At 37.4% G+C, this 12,795-nt stretch overlaps 2 protein-coding genes across 2 annotated transcripts; both read right to left on the bottom strand.

The window, feature by feature from the left end:
- Positions 1-469: 469 nt before the first annotated feature.
- Positions 470-1,240, bottom strand: LOC111614539 (E3 ubiquitin-protein ligase Siah1-like). Its single transcript, XM_023355914.1, has one exon. It carries the CDS (start codon positions 1,238-1,240, stop codon positions 470-472), a length of 771 nt encoding a protein of 256 aa, XP_023211682.1.
- Positions 1,241-2,862: 1,622 nt separating this feature from the next.
- On the bottom strand, positions 2,863-10,815 carry LOC111614538. Its single transcript, XM_023355913.1, has 3 exons — positions 10,333-10,815; positions 9,807-10,061; positions 2,863-4,400 (listed from the first exon to the last, which is right to left on the bottom strand). Exons 1-3 carry the CDS (start codon positions 10,813-10,815, stop codon positions 3,465-3,467), a joined length of 1,674 nt encoding a protein of 557 aa, XP_023211681.1. The 3' UTR covers positions 2,863-3,464.
- Between the last annotated feature and the right edge of the window lie 1,980 nt (positions 10,816-12,795).

The raw sequence follows: 12,795 nt of genomic DNA, 5'->3' as shown, positions 1-12,795 counted from the left end.
AAGTGGTATACAAAGATACATATTGATGTAAATTAATATTGATCTTTAACAATCTTAAACAAGGATAATAATAAGCTACAAAATTGAATAACATAATGGTGTGGTTAAGCCACAGAAGGATAACGCCTAAGATTGAGAATTAGATGGGTGATTTGAGTGAAAAGGGGATTGAGTGGATGGAACTGATGGCGAAGAAGGAACTATCGGTAGTCGAGAAGCATGAGGAATTACCTCAATGGTATCAGATTGAGATAAATGACGATTGATATTGTGAAAGGCTGGTTGCATGTGGGCAGGGCAGGTATAGTTGATTGGTAAAATAAGCGTGATAGGAAGAGCTTGTGGCCGATGTTGTAATAACCGGGCGAATTGTATGGCTGTTCGAAGCGCTCCGGGGTCAACTTCGAGAGAGGTGTTGGCTTCCGAGGGAAGGGATTGGGATGGAGTGGGTGAGGGTGAATTCCACCATTCAGTGTCTTCCGCCATCTGGAAGAGGTGAAAGATTAAGAATAAATTTAAAGTTGTGATGGGAGCCAAAAAAGTGAATGATGTCAGAGGGGAGTTCGAGGGATGGTATAGAGACAGGAGAAGGAGGAGTAGATTCTCCGTAGATTTCGTGGACTAGAGAGGTCCAACGAAAGGCATGATCCCCTCTCTTGAATTTGATATTATAAATATATTTTGTGTCAGTCGTGGGTTTGGTTAGGAGGTAGATTTTTATAATGAAAGAAGGTGTATTCGAGGTTGTTTTGGAAACCTTGACTAGAAATATTTGGGAATAGCATTCTAACATAGCGGCCCAGGTACCGCCAGTTATCTGAGTGTCTACTCCACCAAAGAAGATTGTATTTTGGGTGAGTTTAGGTATTTGTGGATGTACCGTTAAAAGATGGTTAGGAAGATGTGATCGGGCCCCTTCCCAGGTACAGGGAGATGTGTGGAAAGGACAAGGAATAGGTCGGAAGAGACATATTTCTTCATGCGGTTGACGATCTGCCTCACGGAGTACTTCGGGACATCCGAAGGGAAGAAAAGAACAGGGAGCTTGCATAGTGCGGAGAATTTGTTCAACGATTAAACTGCGTATGTGACCTAAAGGTTCTCTGCACGTATGGCAATTTGTTATGCGTGATCTACAGTCGGAACATACTATATGCCCGTTTGTGCATTGGTAGACGGGTGTTTGAGCTTGACTATAACAGATTGGACACATCAGTAAGTTTGCCAAGGTGGGATCCATCTTATTTATCCACAAGGAGGTGTCTGTAAAGAATAAAGGAAGGATATGCACTAAATGGATATGAATTAGACAAGCGTTATATAAAAAGGGATAACTAAAGAAATATATACCCAAAGTAGATATGAGGTTGGATTGTTAGCTTGTAGCCTGGTTACATTAGGATGGGTGTACGGGTACCCGAAGGTGGAGGGGTAGAGGACCCATTAGTGGGTTCCCGTGGAACTAACTCTATTGTTGGGCGGAGGCGACGCGGTCGAGGCCGGGGAGTTCGGCGGTATTTGTAAATGATGAAGAGGAGACTTCCCAGTCCTACACTAAGGATAACGGATGCTACGATGATGATGGTGTTGGAAGGTGGGAAGGTAGAAGGATGGATATGGTTCGGATTGGTGGAAAGAAGTTGTTCTAGATCCAGTTCCATTTTATTTAAGGATGTGTCGGCTCTTAATATATCAGCATCAGTTGACTTTCCCGAGGGTTTTGTTGGATTTAAATGTTGCTTCAGATGAGTTTGGATAAGGGTTAATTCTGTTTCGTTGAGGATGTTTTGAATAGAAGGGATGATGAAATGCCGCACATTCTCAAGTTGAATCGTTGTTTTTCGTTGAAAGTGGGCTGTTAGAATAATCCCAGGGAGATATCCCACACACAGTTCAGGAAGTTTTAAAATACCCGTATTGTTTATCTTGGTGATTATGACGGGAGTTTCCTTTTGGCTAGAAGATGGACATTTAATAGTCAAACTCATTGGAGTAGGGATAGAATAGGTCCATGTTCCATGGTTATCAATTCGTCGGAAGATAGGTGAGTAAGACATGATTAGTCGTCGGGGACATAAGTGATTGATTGATTGTTCGTTTCCGAGATATAAAGAGTATTCGCAGCTTTGTCTTGGTGATTGCCAAATAGGAACATTGGGCGAACATATGGCAATAGGAGTGGTTTGACATTTTGTTAAATCGAAATAGGTCAATAATATATATGATTGTCGGTTCCTCGATAAGGCAATGATAGGATATGAATTGTTATAATAAACGAATGATTTTATAGTTGGATAATACACAGGTAGTCGTATAATCTCATATATGTCGAAGTATCCCGTAGGAGTGATAAGAGGTATTTTTGCAAAAATGCGAAGTAATTTTGGGAGCGCTAGGGCGGTAATGGATGTCCACTGATAATATTTGAACATAGTTTCCAATCGTGGAGGTTCTAAGAAAGAATATCCTTCGGGTAAATGAAGTTGTATTTCTTTGAGAGTGTTTAATAATACCTCTTTCGGCAGGAAATAGGTGCTAAGTCGACCTTGTTCCAAGGTCTCGATTGCGTTTCTGATTTCAAGTACTGTGGTTCGGAATTCTCGGATAGAGAATTCTACAGCACGAACTGCTGACTCAAACGCTAAATGATATTGTTGTTGTACTAATGTTTCTTCTATAAGCGTTTGTTTTCTTATTAAGGAATAAATATGCTGTCGGTTTGTCTTTGCAATTCGGAGTGTATCGTTAAGTAAAGTTGCCTGCGACCGAAGAAGGTGAATAAATTCTTCATTTGTCTCCGATAATTGAGATATTTTTTCATTGAGAATTGTGATATCTTCCGAAGTGGCGGTTCCAAATAAGTATTTTAAAACTTTACCTCCGGCATCTATCAAGCCGCGTTTTCCTCTCGTGGAGTTGTTGAGTGTGACTAGGGTTTTTAGTTCAGTATATTCAGATTGATATTCTTCCAGCGTATCCTTTAAGAGGGTGAGTTCATTTGCAGATAGAGTCCATCGCGGCGCAAAAAGGTTTTCTTGCTCGGGATTCCGTAGTTGTCGTTGTATTAAAGTAATTAAGAGTTGAATGTGTCGTTTCAAAAGATGTACTTGTTCGTCATATCTATCAAAAGAGATGTCCGAAATGAGAATCCAATAATTCGTAGTCATAAAGAAGTTTCCCTGGTGCACAAAGACTACACCCTTATGCATGTTATAAGTTTTTTTTCCCGGTTCTTCTTCTTGAAAAGCATAAATTGTTGAGAGAAGGAGGAAGAGTCGTATGATCATGGTTGATCAGATGTAGAACTCTGAATAAAGGAAGGAGGAGGAATTAGATGGGAAGTCATGTAAGCAAATCGTCTAGATTATTATATTAAAATTAGATATTACGGGAATTTTATGATTATAGTTAAAGTTCTCTCTCTCCTTCTGTTTTTTTTTTGTTTTTGTTTTTTTTCTTTTTGCCTAGAGTTGTGTCCCTCGTTTAGTTAATTTTGGTTGAGTATTATTTCCCTCGGTAGGCAGGCTGGCCTTCCGTTTAGGAATTCGACTTCGTCGAGGAGTGGGAAGGATCCAAGGTCGTTCCTCCACCGGTCCCTGACTTCTCAATGCATAAGGAGGTGGGGGAGTTACTTTGGGTTCAGTTGCTAATTCTATGGATTCTTCTTCTGCCGTTGATTCTTCCTCTACTCCTTGTTCAAATTCTGCTTGTTGTTGTATTTCTGTAAGAATAATTTCATCCCAGGGATCGATGGGGATTGAGGTAGACTGTGGTACGGTTTTTTGTTTGGGAATTGGTTGTAGCTCTGAATTATTTGAATTATCTGTTTCTTCAAGTTCTTGTTGGGCAAAGGCGTGTTTTAATCGATTGGCATGTACTTGGAGGGTTTTTTTCGTTTTGATATTTTTAATTATAAAAGTGACTGGACTCAGTGCAGTTATAATTCGAAAAGGACCGGACCACCTTGGTGCCAATTTTCTCTTTAAACCTGGAGATAAACTGACCTCATTAAGGAAAACTCGGTCACCCACCTGATAGGTGGATGATTTATAAGTGCGACGGTGTTGTTGTTGGCGTTCTTTAGCAGCTTGTTCTGCGTGTTGGTGTGCTAGTTGATGGGCATTAGCCATTCGAAGGCGTAGCTCCGAGGCAAAGTTTTCTTCGACATCGTACCTAGTTCGTGTAGGATGAGTAACAAGGTCAAAGGGATAAGTAGGATCTCTTCCATATAATAAGAAAAATGGGCTGTCGTTTGTGGAGGCATGCACTGTGGTATTATATGCAAATAATGCATTGGGGATCCATTCATCCCAATCTCTTTGATCCTTGGCAACATAGTGCGATATAATATCGATGAGAGTTTTGTTAAATCTTTCAACTAAACCGTTACATGCNCTATCCTTTTAAAATAATTCGTTGAACAAAAATTAATAATTACTGAAAAACTTAAATAAAAACTATTCACGATAATATAAATTATTGTTATACATTATAATATTCTGTTAAAATTTTCATAATATGCATTCGATCTTCGATATAAAATTAAAATTAAAATTTCGTGTTATTTCTTGAATTTTTTAATAAAACAGTTTGGGAAATTAAAAATGTATTATACGGACGGAATGAAAGATTTCACTTACCATTATAATTGTGCTTATTTTAATTTAATTATTAATAAATTTAGTTGTTTAATTGAAAGTCGAAATTTTGAGGACAAAATTGTTATATTTTGATAATATTGAGCATGCTTAATTGTGCGTGTCTCTGAACCTAAAAATAATTGAAAAGAGAACGACATACAAACTTGTCTATAACGGAAATGATTTGTTTGGGTGTTTGTTCTGTATATATAATGTTAGTGTGTGTGGGGTGTCACGATTTTCTTCGCCATATTCGAATCTTATAACTGTATTTCCTTTTGTCGATAATTTCTGAATTTCGCAGTGAGTTTTGCTGTTAGAGACATTGATGCTATTAAATTTTGGTGGTTGAAAGGAAAAGGAAATGTCATATTTTGGGTCACGTGTGAAATCAAATTTAATCTTAAAAGACCTTCTGGTAAGCATTTCTTCTCCGCGTAAGATAACGTACTTAGAGAATTCAATGGGGGAACCACTGCGGTACCAACTTCCCCAGGACATTACTTTGCGCGCAAACTAATTTGTACTAACAAGCGCCGGGTGTGTGTACGCCGACATCGAAGTGACTTGATATGGCACACGAAGAAGAAGAAATTGTATTTAAATGGTCGGTAGTATTTTTTGCAAGTTACTAATAAAAGATTTTTTCTTGCAAGTTTAATTAATTTAAAAGTATTTAGAAGCAGTTGCTTTTTATATAATACGTTGTTTGTCGATGTTATTCTGGTGTAAGTGTAAAGCGACGGTAGAACTGTAAGAAAGTTTATGTAATGTTCTGGGAAGATTGTTCTGTTTGATTTCAAGTCTGGTTCAAAATGAACTCTAAAGCTGTATTCCATTCGGTAGTGTCGTATTTTAATTTACTTTACTTTCATTTATATTCATATCTATCCGTCGGCAATGCCAATCAGGAGTGACACTACTATAATTATTGGCTGTATGTCAATCTCGTGCAAACGGTCGCGTACGAGATCGGTCATGTTCAGAAATGAAAAATGGACTCGTGAGACAGCGCGCCGGAAATAACACACTCCAGTGCGGTAACAACGATTTATTTGGTAACAATTAATAAGAGTGTGACATAAATGGAAAAGTCTATTCTACAAGCGCGTGGAACAGAGATACAGCATTTTCAACTTCAGATGTTTGTCGGTAAATACAGAGCGAAGATGGTCGATGAACACTAACACATCCTGAATAAAAAAAATTAGAGTTGTTATGCTGCATCTTGAATCTAAAAGTTTTTAAAAGTAATATTCACAATGAAATTCGATCAATTGTTCTTTAGTTAATTGAGAGCATGTAAAATCCTGTGGAAATTCCGGGAACTGGAGAAGATCCGCTGAATAAGCAATAACAAATTCGGACAGACGAACTTTTCGTCGTGATTCATTTCGGTTCATTCCTTTGCTACTCTAATGCCCACGTCGGGTAACGGTGATAGTTGCTCCACTATGCGATTTTGCCTCAGTTTCGCTCGATGAGTAGGTTTTTGGAATCTGTGTCACTCACGAAAAAAGTAATGTCCGTGGGAAAAGATTATGAAGTTCCTTTAACTGTACCCATGACATGGAACGTTTGTCTTTTATTGTTTATGATGAAATAAAAATCGTTAAATGGAATTTATGCTAATTATGTAATTTGCATTAGCTCGAGTTCTCACAAATATATATATACACACATATATAGATGAGAAAATTTGTATGTTTGTCTGTTCGTTCGCTAAAAACTTCTAAGCAGTTCGATCAATTGTTACGAAACTCGGCAGTTCTGTTCATACTCTTCCGAATTAGATAATGTCGGAAATCTAACTCCAAAATATCCATTGAATTTCTGTAAATCAATCAGTTTTTGAAGTAAATTCGATTTGCTGATTTGTACGTAAGGTTATCTATTGGAAGGAATATTTAGGATAAGAATAAACTAAATAAAATTCTTATAAAAAATATATAATCTTATATAAATATAGATTATTTTCTTAAACTATAATACTATACTTACTATACTTATTATAGGTTACAACGTGTAATTCTTTTTCTACAGAATGGCACCAAAATTTTGTCTGTTAGGTGAAAATATTCTTGAATTTCTTCACTAAAAGGCATTACTTGTGTAACCCATATAAGTATAAAAAATATAATTTTTTTATCACTAACATTTTCTTCTTTCAAATTACTTTTTTGAATGAACTCTCACCTCAAGCTTTTATTTAAAACAGTTTATTTTGACTGAGCATGCACAAAATAACAATTTGAAGATTATAATACATGCTCGAAAAACTGTTCAATTAGATAAAGTAATACATCGATTTTCGTCGATAATCCGTCCGAAAAAAATCGGCGAAATCCGAAACCGACATAACCGAGGCAATTATTTCCATATAAATCAATGTAAATCTAATTAATTCGTTCTATTCACTCCAAAATACAATATCAAAAACACATTTCATAGAGAATGAGTATAGTGTTTAATAGCAACAACAATAAGAAATAATTATAAAAGACTAATATGATGGCCTCCGAGACAAAATTGCTATCTAACTGTTTTTGATTCATTCAAATTAATAGTAGCTGTTCGACATCTTCAATTGTATGCGTGGTATTAGTGTATCACCACATTTTTTAAAATTCTAGCAAAATCGATGCCATCTATCAGTTGAAACATATAATACTGTACATTGTAAACGAGAATACTTGGATTTGAACAGTAGGCTTATTCGAGTTTACTCATGGAGGCCTTGAAAGATCAATATTCATTGTTCTTGAAAGTGCTTTGTAATTCTTTATAATTTTTATACTCATTGCAAAAATAAAGTAAAAAATTTTTCATTTAACATTAAAAAATGTTTATGTATATTCTGGAATGTACATTTTCGCTTTGCAAGAAAACACATTGACATAAAAGTACGAACAAAATTTAGATAATTAAGTCCACAATGTTTAACATACAATATTTAATAGAGAAAAACCCAGCAATCAAATCGTGTTGACATGATGCCACATTAATGTTTGCCATTTTAACCGGTCTTCAACAATCACCATTGTCTAACTGTAAGACAGACATTATTAATCTATGTGGACAACGCATGAAATTGTCACGAAGCACAATTACCACAAAAACAGGCATGTTATAGTGAATTTATTCAAACTAATATAACAGACGATGATGTTGAAATAGTGTGGAAAAATTAAATATTACATATTTGGGAAAATATTCAGATTTGTGTGTGAGAAGAGACGGTCTGATATATTCTAGAATTTCATAAACGTTTGCATTAAAACATATAAAACTGGTACTATAATCTGGAACCAACAGTAGGATTAGCATGGTATGCCATGTTGAAAACAGAAGTTAGTTTACTATTAAGCGATAACGATGTGATCAGGAGCGGAATCAGAGATGAAATCTTGCAACATAAAATATACTCCAAAGCAAATAATAAATATATGAAAGATTAGGACGTAACAGTACAATCAAATTATTTAATATATTTAGATGCTAATAATTTATACGAATGCGTAATGAGTCAATGTTTATGTGTGGAGAATTTAAATGGACTGATACAAAAATAGGCTCGCGTCTAAAAGTTAAGCAAACCAAGTTAAAAAAGTGAATAAAAAGAAAATATTCCAAATGAGGATGAAACAAATGACACTAGCGTGATCATGAATGATCAATATATAAATTACATGTAAACAAAAAAATAGGATTTTGGGCAGCAAAAAAGTCCATTGGGAGAGGTCTGTCAGTTAGGAATATGATCATTTTTACTGGAAAATCGTCGATTTATGCTATGAATATTGTGACCGAAGGGTCGGCACCTCTTTGGTGCCCGGTCAGGATTGACACCACCGTGTTTAGAGGAACACAGCCGAGACGGCGATTTCGTCGTCCGTCGCGCGAGCGGTCCCGTACGCGAACAGTCGGATTCGACAGGTCAGAGTTAACATAGGGAAGAGACTCGAACTACCCTTAACAATCAACAAAGGGTTTATTAAAAATTTAAATGGAATAAAGTGTGGTCGCGGAGAGAGAGAGTTTACATACGATTCGCGTGGCGATAAATACCTGACAGGTTATCTTATGGATCGAGGTTTTCCAACCGCTGTGGACGATGTCACTTCCAAGTTCTGGGTTACGTATCCAAATAGGCACTTAAGTTCGTTGTTACGGTATAATCCAAATAGGCACTTAAGTTCGTTGTTACGGTATAATCCAAATAGGCACTTAAGTTCGTTGTTACGGAATAATCCAAATAGGAGGTATTGAACGGGTCTGGTGGATGCTTCTTTTAGAGGAACGGCAGCGACTGTGTCGAAAACCCCCGATTGTCGCTATTTTCATTTGACAGTTTTGCAATAATAGGTCAGAAGGTTATGTGAAAGCGTCTTTTTGCGACTGAGAACTGGCTGAGTAATTAACTCCCAGGTGTGAAATTTGATACTTTCTATATAAACTTACTATTGTTCACAAGTTAGGTCAGGCGGTAGATTAATAAACACGGCTGAATCTCACAATATCATGATCATCTATGTGGGTTTGATATATCTCATTCATGTTCATACGCNTACTATTGTTCACAAGTTAGGTCAGGCGGTAGATTAATAAACACGGCTGAATCTCACATCATCCCGGCCTTTCCAAAATCGTGCTTGTTCTGAGTGAGCAAGAACGATTTTTTTTTCGTTACAATATGGAGAAATACTCTCTCTCTTTCTTTCAGAGATAATGTTACATAGTATAAGGTTACATAAAATATAAATAAGATAAGCATTTAAAATTGATTACATATAAGCACATGTGGCGATTTATTTACGATTCGGTTAATTTACAGTTAGTTTATTTACTCTCTCTCTCTGTGTTGTTTGCTTCCGCGGTTAAATAAACCACAACGATGTCAAAGGTAGAGGAGTAAATATAAATGTTTATTTGATAAAGTGGTATACAAAGATACATATTGATGTAAATTAATATTGATCTTTAACAATCTTAAACAAGGATAATAATAAGCTACAAAATTGAATAACATAATGGTGTGGTTAAGCCACAGAAGGATAACGCCTAAGATTGAGAATTAGATGGGTGATTTGAGTGAAAAGGGGATTGAGTGGATGGAACTGATGGCGAAGAAGGAACTATCGGTAGTCGAGAAGCATGAGGAATTACCTCAATGGTATCAGATTGAGATAAATGACGATTGATATTGTGAAAGGCTGGTTGCATGTGGGCAGGGCAGGTATAGTTGATTGGTAAAATAAGCGTGATAGGAAGAGCTTGTGGCCGATGTTGTAATAACCGGGCGAATTGTATGGCTGTTCGAAGCGCTCCGGGGTCAACTTCGAGAGAGGTGTTGGCTTCCGAGGGAAGGGATTGGGATGGAGTGGGTGAGGGTGAATTCCACCATTCAGTGTCTTCCGCCATCTGGAAGAGGTGAAAGATTAAGAATAAATTTAAAGTTGTGATGGGAGCCAAAAAAGTGAATGATGTCAGAGGGGAGTTCGAGGGATGGTATAGAGACAGGAGAAGGAGGAGTAGATTCTCCGTAGATTTCGTGGACTAGAGAGGTCCAACGAAAGGCATGATCCCCTCTCTTGAATTTGATATTATAAATATATTTTGTGTCAGTCGTGGGTTTGGTTAGGAGGTAGATTTTTATAATGAAAGAAGGTGTATTCGAGGTTGTTTTGGAAACCTTGACTAGAAATATTTGGGAATAGCATTCTAACATAGCGGCCCAGGTACCGCCAGTTATCTGAGTGTCTACTCCACCAAAGAAGATTGTATTTTGGGTGAGTTTAGGTATTTGTGGATGTACCGTTAAAAGATGGTTAGGAAGATGTGATCGGGCCCCTTCCCAGGTACAGGGAGATGTGTGGAAAGGACAAGGAATAGGTCGGAAGAGACATATTTCTTCATGCGGTTGACGATCTGCCTCACGGAGTACTTCGGGACATCCGAAGGGAAGAAAAGAACAGGGAGCTTGCATAGTGCGGAGAATTTGTTCAACGATTAAACTGCGTATGTGACCTAAAGGTTCTCTGCACGTATGGCAATTTGTTATGCGTGATCTACAGTCGGAACATACTATATGCCCGTTTGTGCATTGGTAGACGGGTGTTTGAGCTTGACTATAACAGATTGGACACATCAGTAAGTTTGCCAAGGTGGGATCCATCTTATTTATCCACAAGGAGATGTCTGTAAAGAATAAAGGAAGGATATGCACTAAATGGATATGAATTAGAAAAGCGTTATATAAAAAGGGATAACTAAAGAAATATATACCCAAAGTAGATATGAGGTTGGATTGTTAGCTTGTAGCCGGGTTACATTAGGATGGGTGTACGGGTACCCGAAGGTGGAGGGGTAGAGGACCCATTAGTGGGTTCCCGTGGAACTAACTCTATTGTTGGGCGGAGGCGACGCGGTCGAGGCCGGGGAGTTCGGCGGTATTTGTAAATGATGAAGAGGAGACTTCCCAGTCCTACACTAAGGATAACGGATGCTACGATGATGATGGTGTTGGAAGGTGGGAAGGTAGAAGGATGGATATGGTTCTGATTAGTGGAAAGAAGTTGTTCTAGATCCAGTTCCATTTTATTTAATGATGTGTCGGCTCTTAATATATCAGCATCAGTTGACTTTCCTGAGGGTTTTGTTGGATTTAAATGTTGTTTCAGATGAGTTTGGATAAGGGTTAATTCTGTTTCGTTGAGGATGTTTGGAATAGAAGGGATGATGAAATGTCGCACATTCTCAAGTTGAATCGTTGTTTTTCGTTGAAAGTGGGCTGTTAGAATAATCCCAGGGAGATATCCCACACACAGTTCAGGAAGTTTTAAAATACCCGTATTGTTTATCTTGGTGATTATGACAGGAGTTTCCTTTTGGCTAGAAGATGGACATTTAATAGTCAGACTCATTGGAGTAGGGATGGAATAGGTCCATGTTCCATGGTTATCAATTCGTCGGAAGATAGGTGAGTAAGACATGATTAGTCGTCGGGGACATAATTGATTGATTGATTGTTCGTTTCCGAGATATAAAGAGTATTCGCAGCTTTGTCTTGGTGATTGCCAAATAGGAACATTGGGCGAACATATGGCAATAGGAGTGGTTTGACATTTTGTTAAATCGAAATAGGTCAATAATATATATGATTGTCGGTTCCTCGATAAGGCAATGATAGGATATGAATTGTTATAATAAACGAATGATTTTATAGTTGGATAATACACAGGTAGTCGTATAATCTCATATATGTCGAAGTATCCCGTAGGAGTGATAAGAGGTATTTTTGCAAAAATGCGAAGTAATTTTGGGAGCGCTAGGGCGGTAATGGATGTCCACTGATAATATTTGAACATAGTTTCCAATCGTGGAGGTTCTAAGAAAGAATATCCTTCGGGTAAATGAAGTTGTATTTCTTTGAGAGTGTTTAATAATACCTCTTTCGGCAGGAAATAGGTGCTAAGTCGACCTTGTTCCAAGGTCTCGATTGCGTTTCTGATTTCAAGTACTGTGGTTCGGAATTCTCGGATAGAGAATTCTACAGCACGAACTGCTGACTCAAACGCTAAATGATATTGTTGTTGTACTAATGTTTCTTCTATAAGCGTTTGTTTTCTTATTAAGGAATAAATATGCTGTCGGTTTGTCTTTGCAATTCGGAGTGTATCGTTAAGTAAAGTTGCCTGCGACCGAAGAAGGTGAATAAATTCTTCATTTGTCTCCGATAATTGAGATATTTTTTCATTGAGAATTGTGATATCTTCCGAAGTGGCGGTTCCAAATAAGTATTTTAAAACTTTACCTCCGGCATCTATCAAGCCGCGTTTTCCTCTCGTGGAGTTGTTGAGTGTGACTAGGGTTTTTAGTTCAGTATATTCAGATTGATATTCTTCCAGCGTATCCTTTAAGAGGGTGAGTTCATTTGCAGATAGAGTCCATCGCGGCGCAAAAAGGTTTTCTTGCTCGGGATTCCGTAGTTGTCGTTGTATTAAAGTAATTAAGAGTTGAATGTGTCGTTTCAAAAGATGTACTTGTTCGTCATATCTATCAAAAGAGATGTCCGAAATGAGAATCCAATAATTCGTAGTCATAAAGAAGTTTCCCTGGTGCACAAAGACTACACCCTTATGCATGTTATAAGTTT

The sequence above is a fragment of the Centruroides sculpturatus genome, unplaced genomic scaffold, assembly GCF_000671375.1.
Source record: "Centruroides sculpturatus isolate CEXI.00-Female unplaced genomic scaffold, Cexi_2.0 scaffold2206, whole genome shotgun sequence".
Taxonomy (NCBI): domain Eukaryota; kingdom Metazoa; phylum Arthropoda; class Arachnida; order Scorpiones; family Buthidae; genus Centruroides; species Centruroides sculpturatus.
The sequence above is the reverse complement of the archived record's forward strand: the minus strand, read 5'-3'. Positions and strand labels throughout refer to the sequence as shown.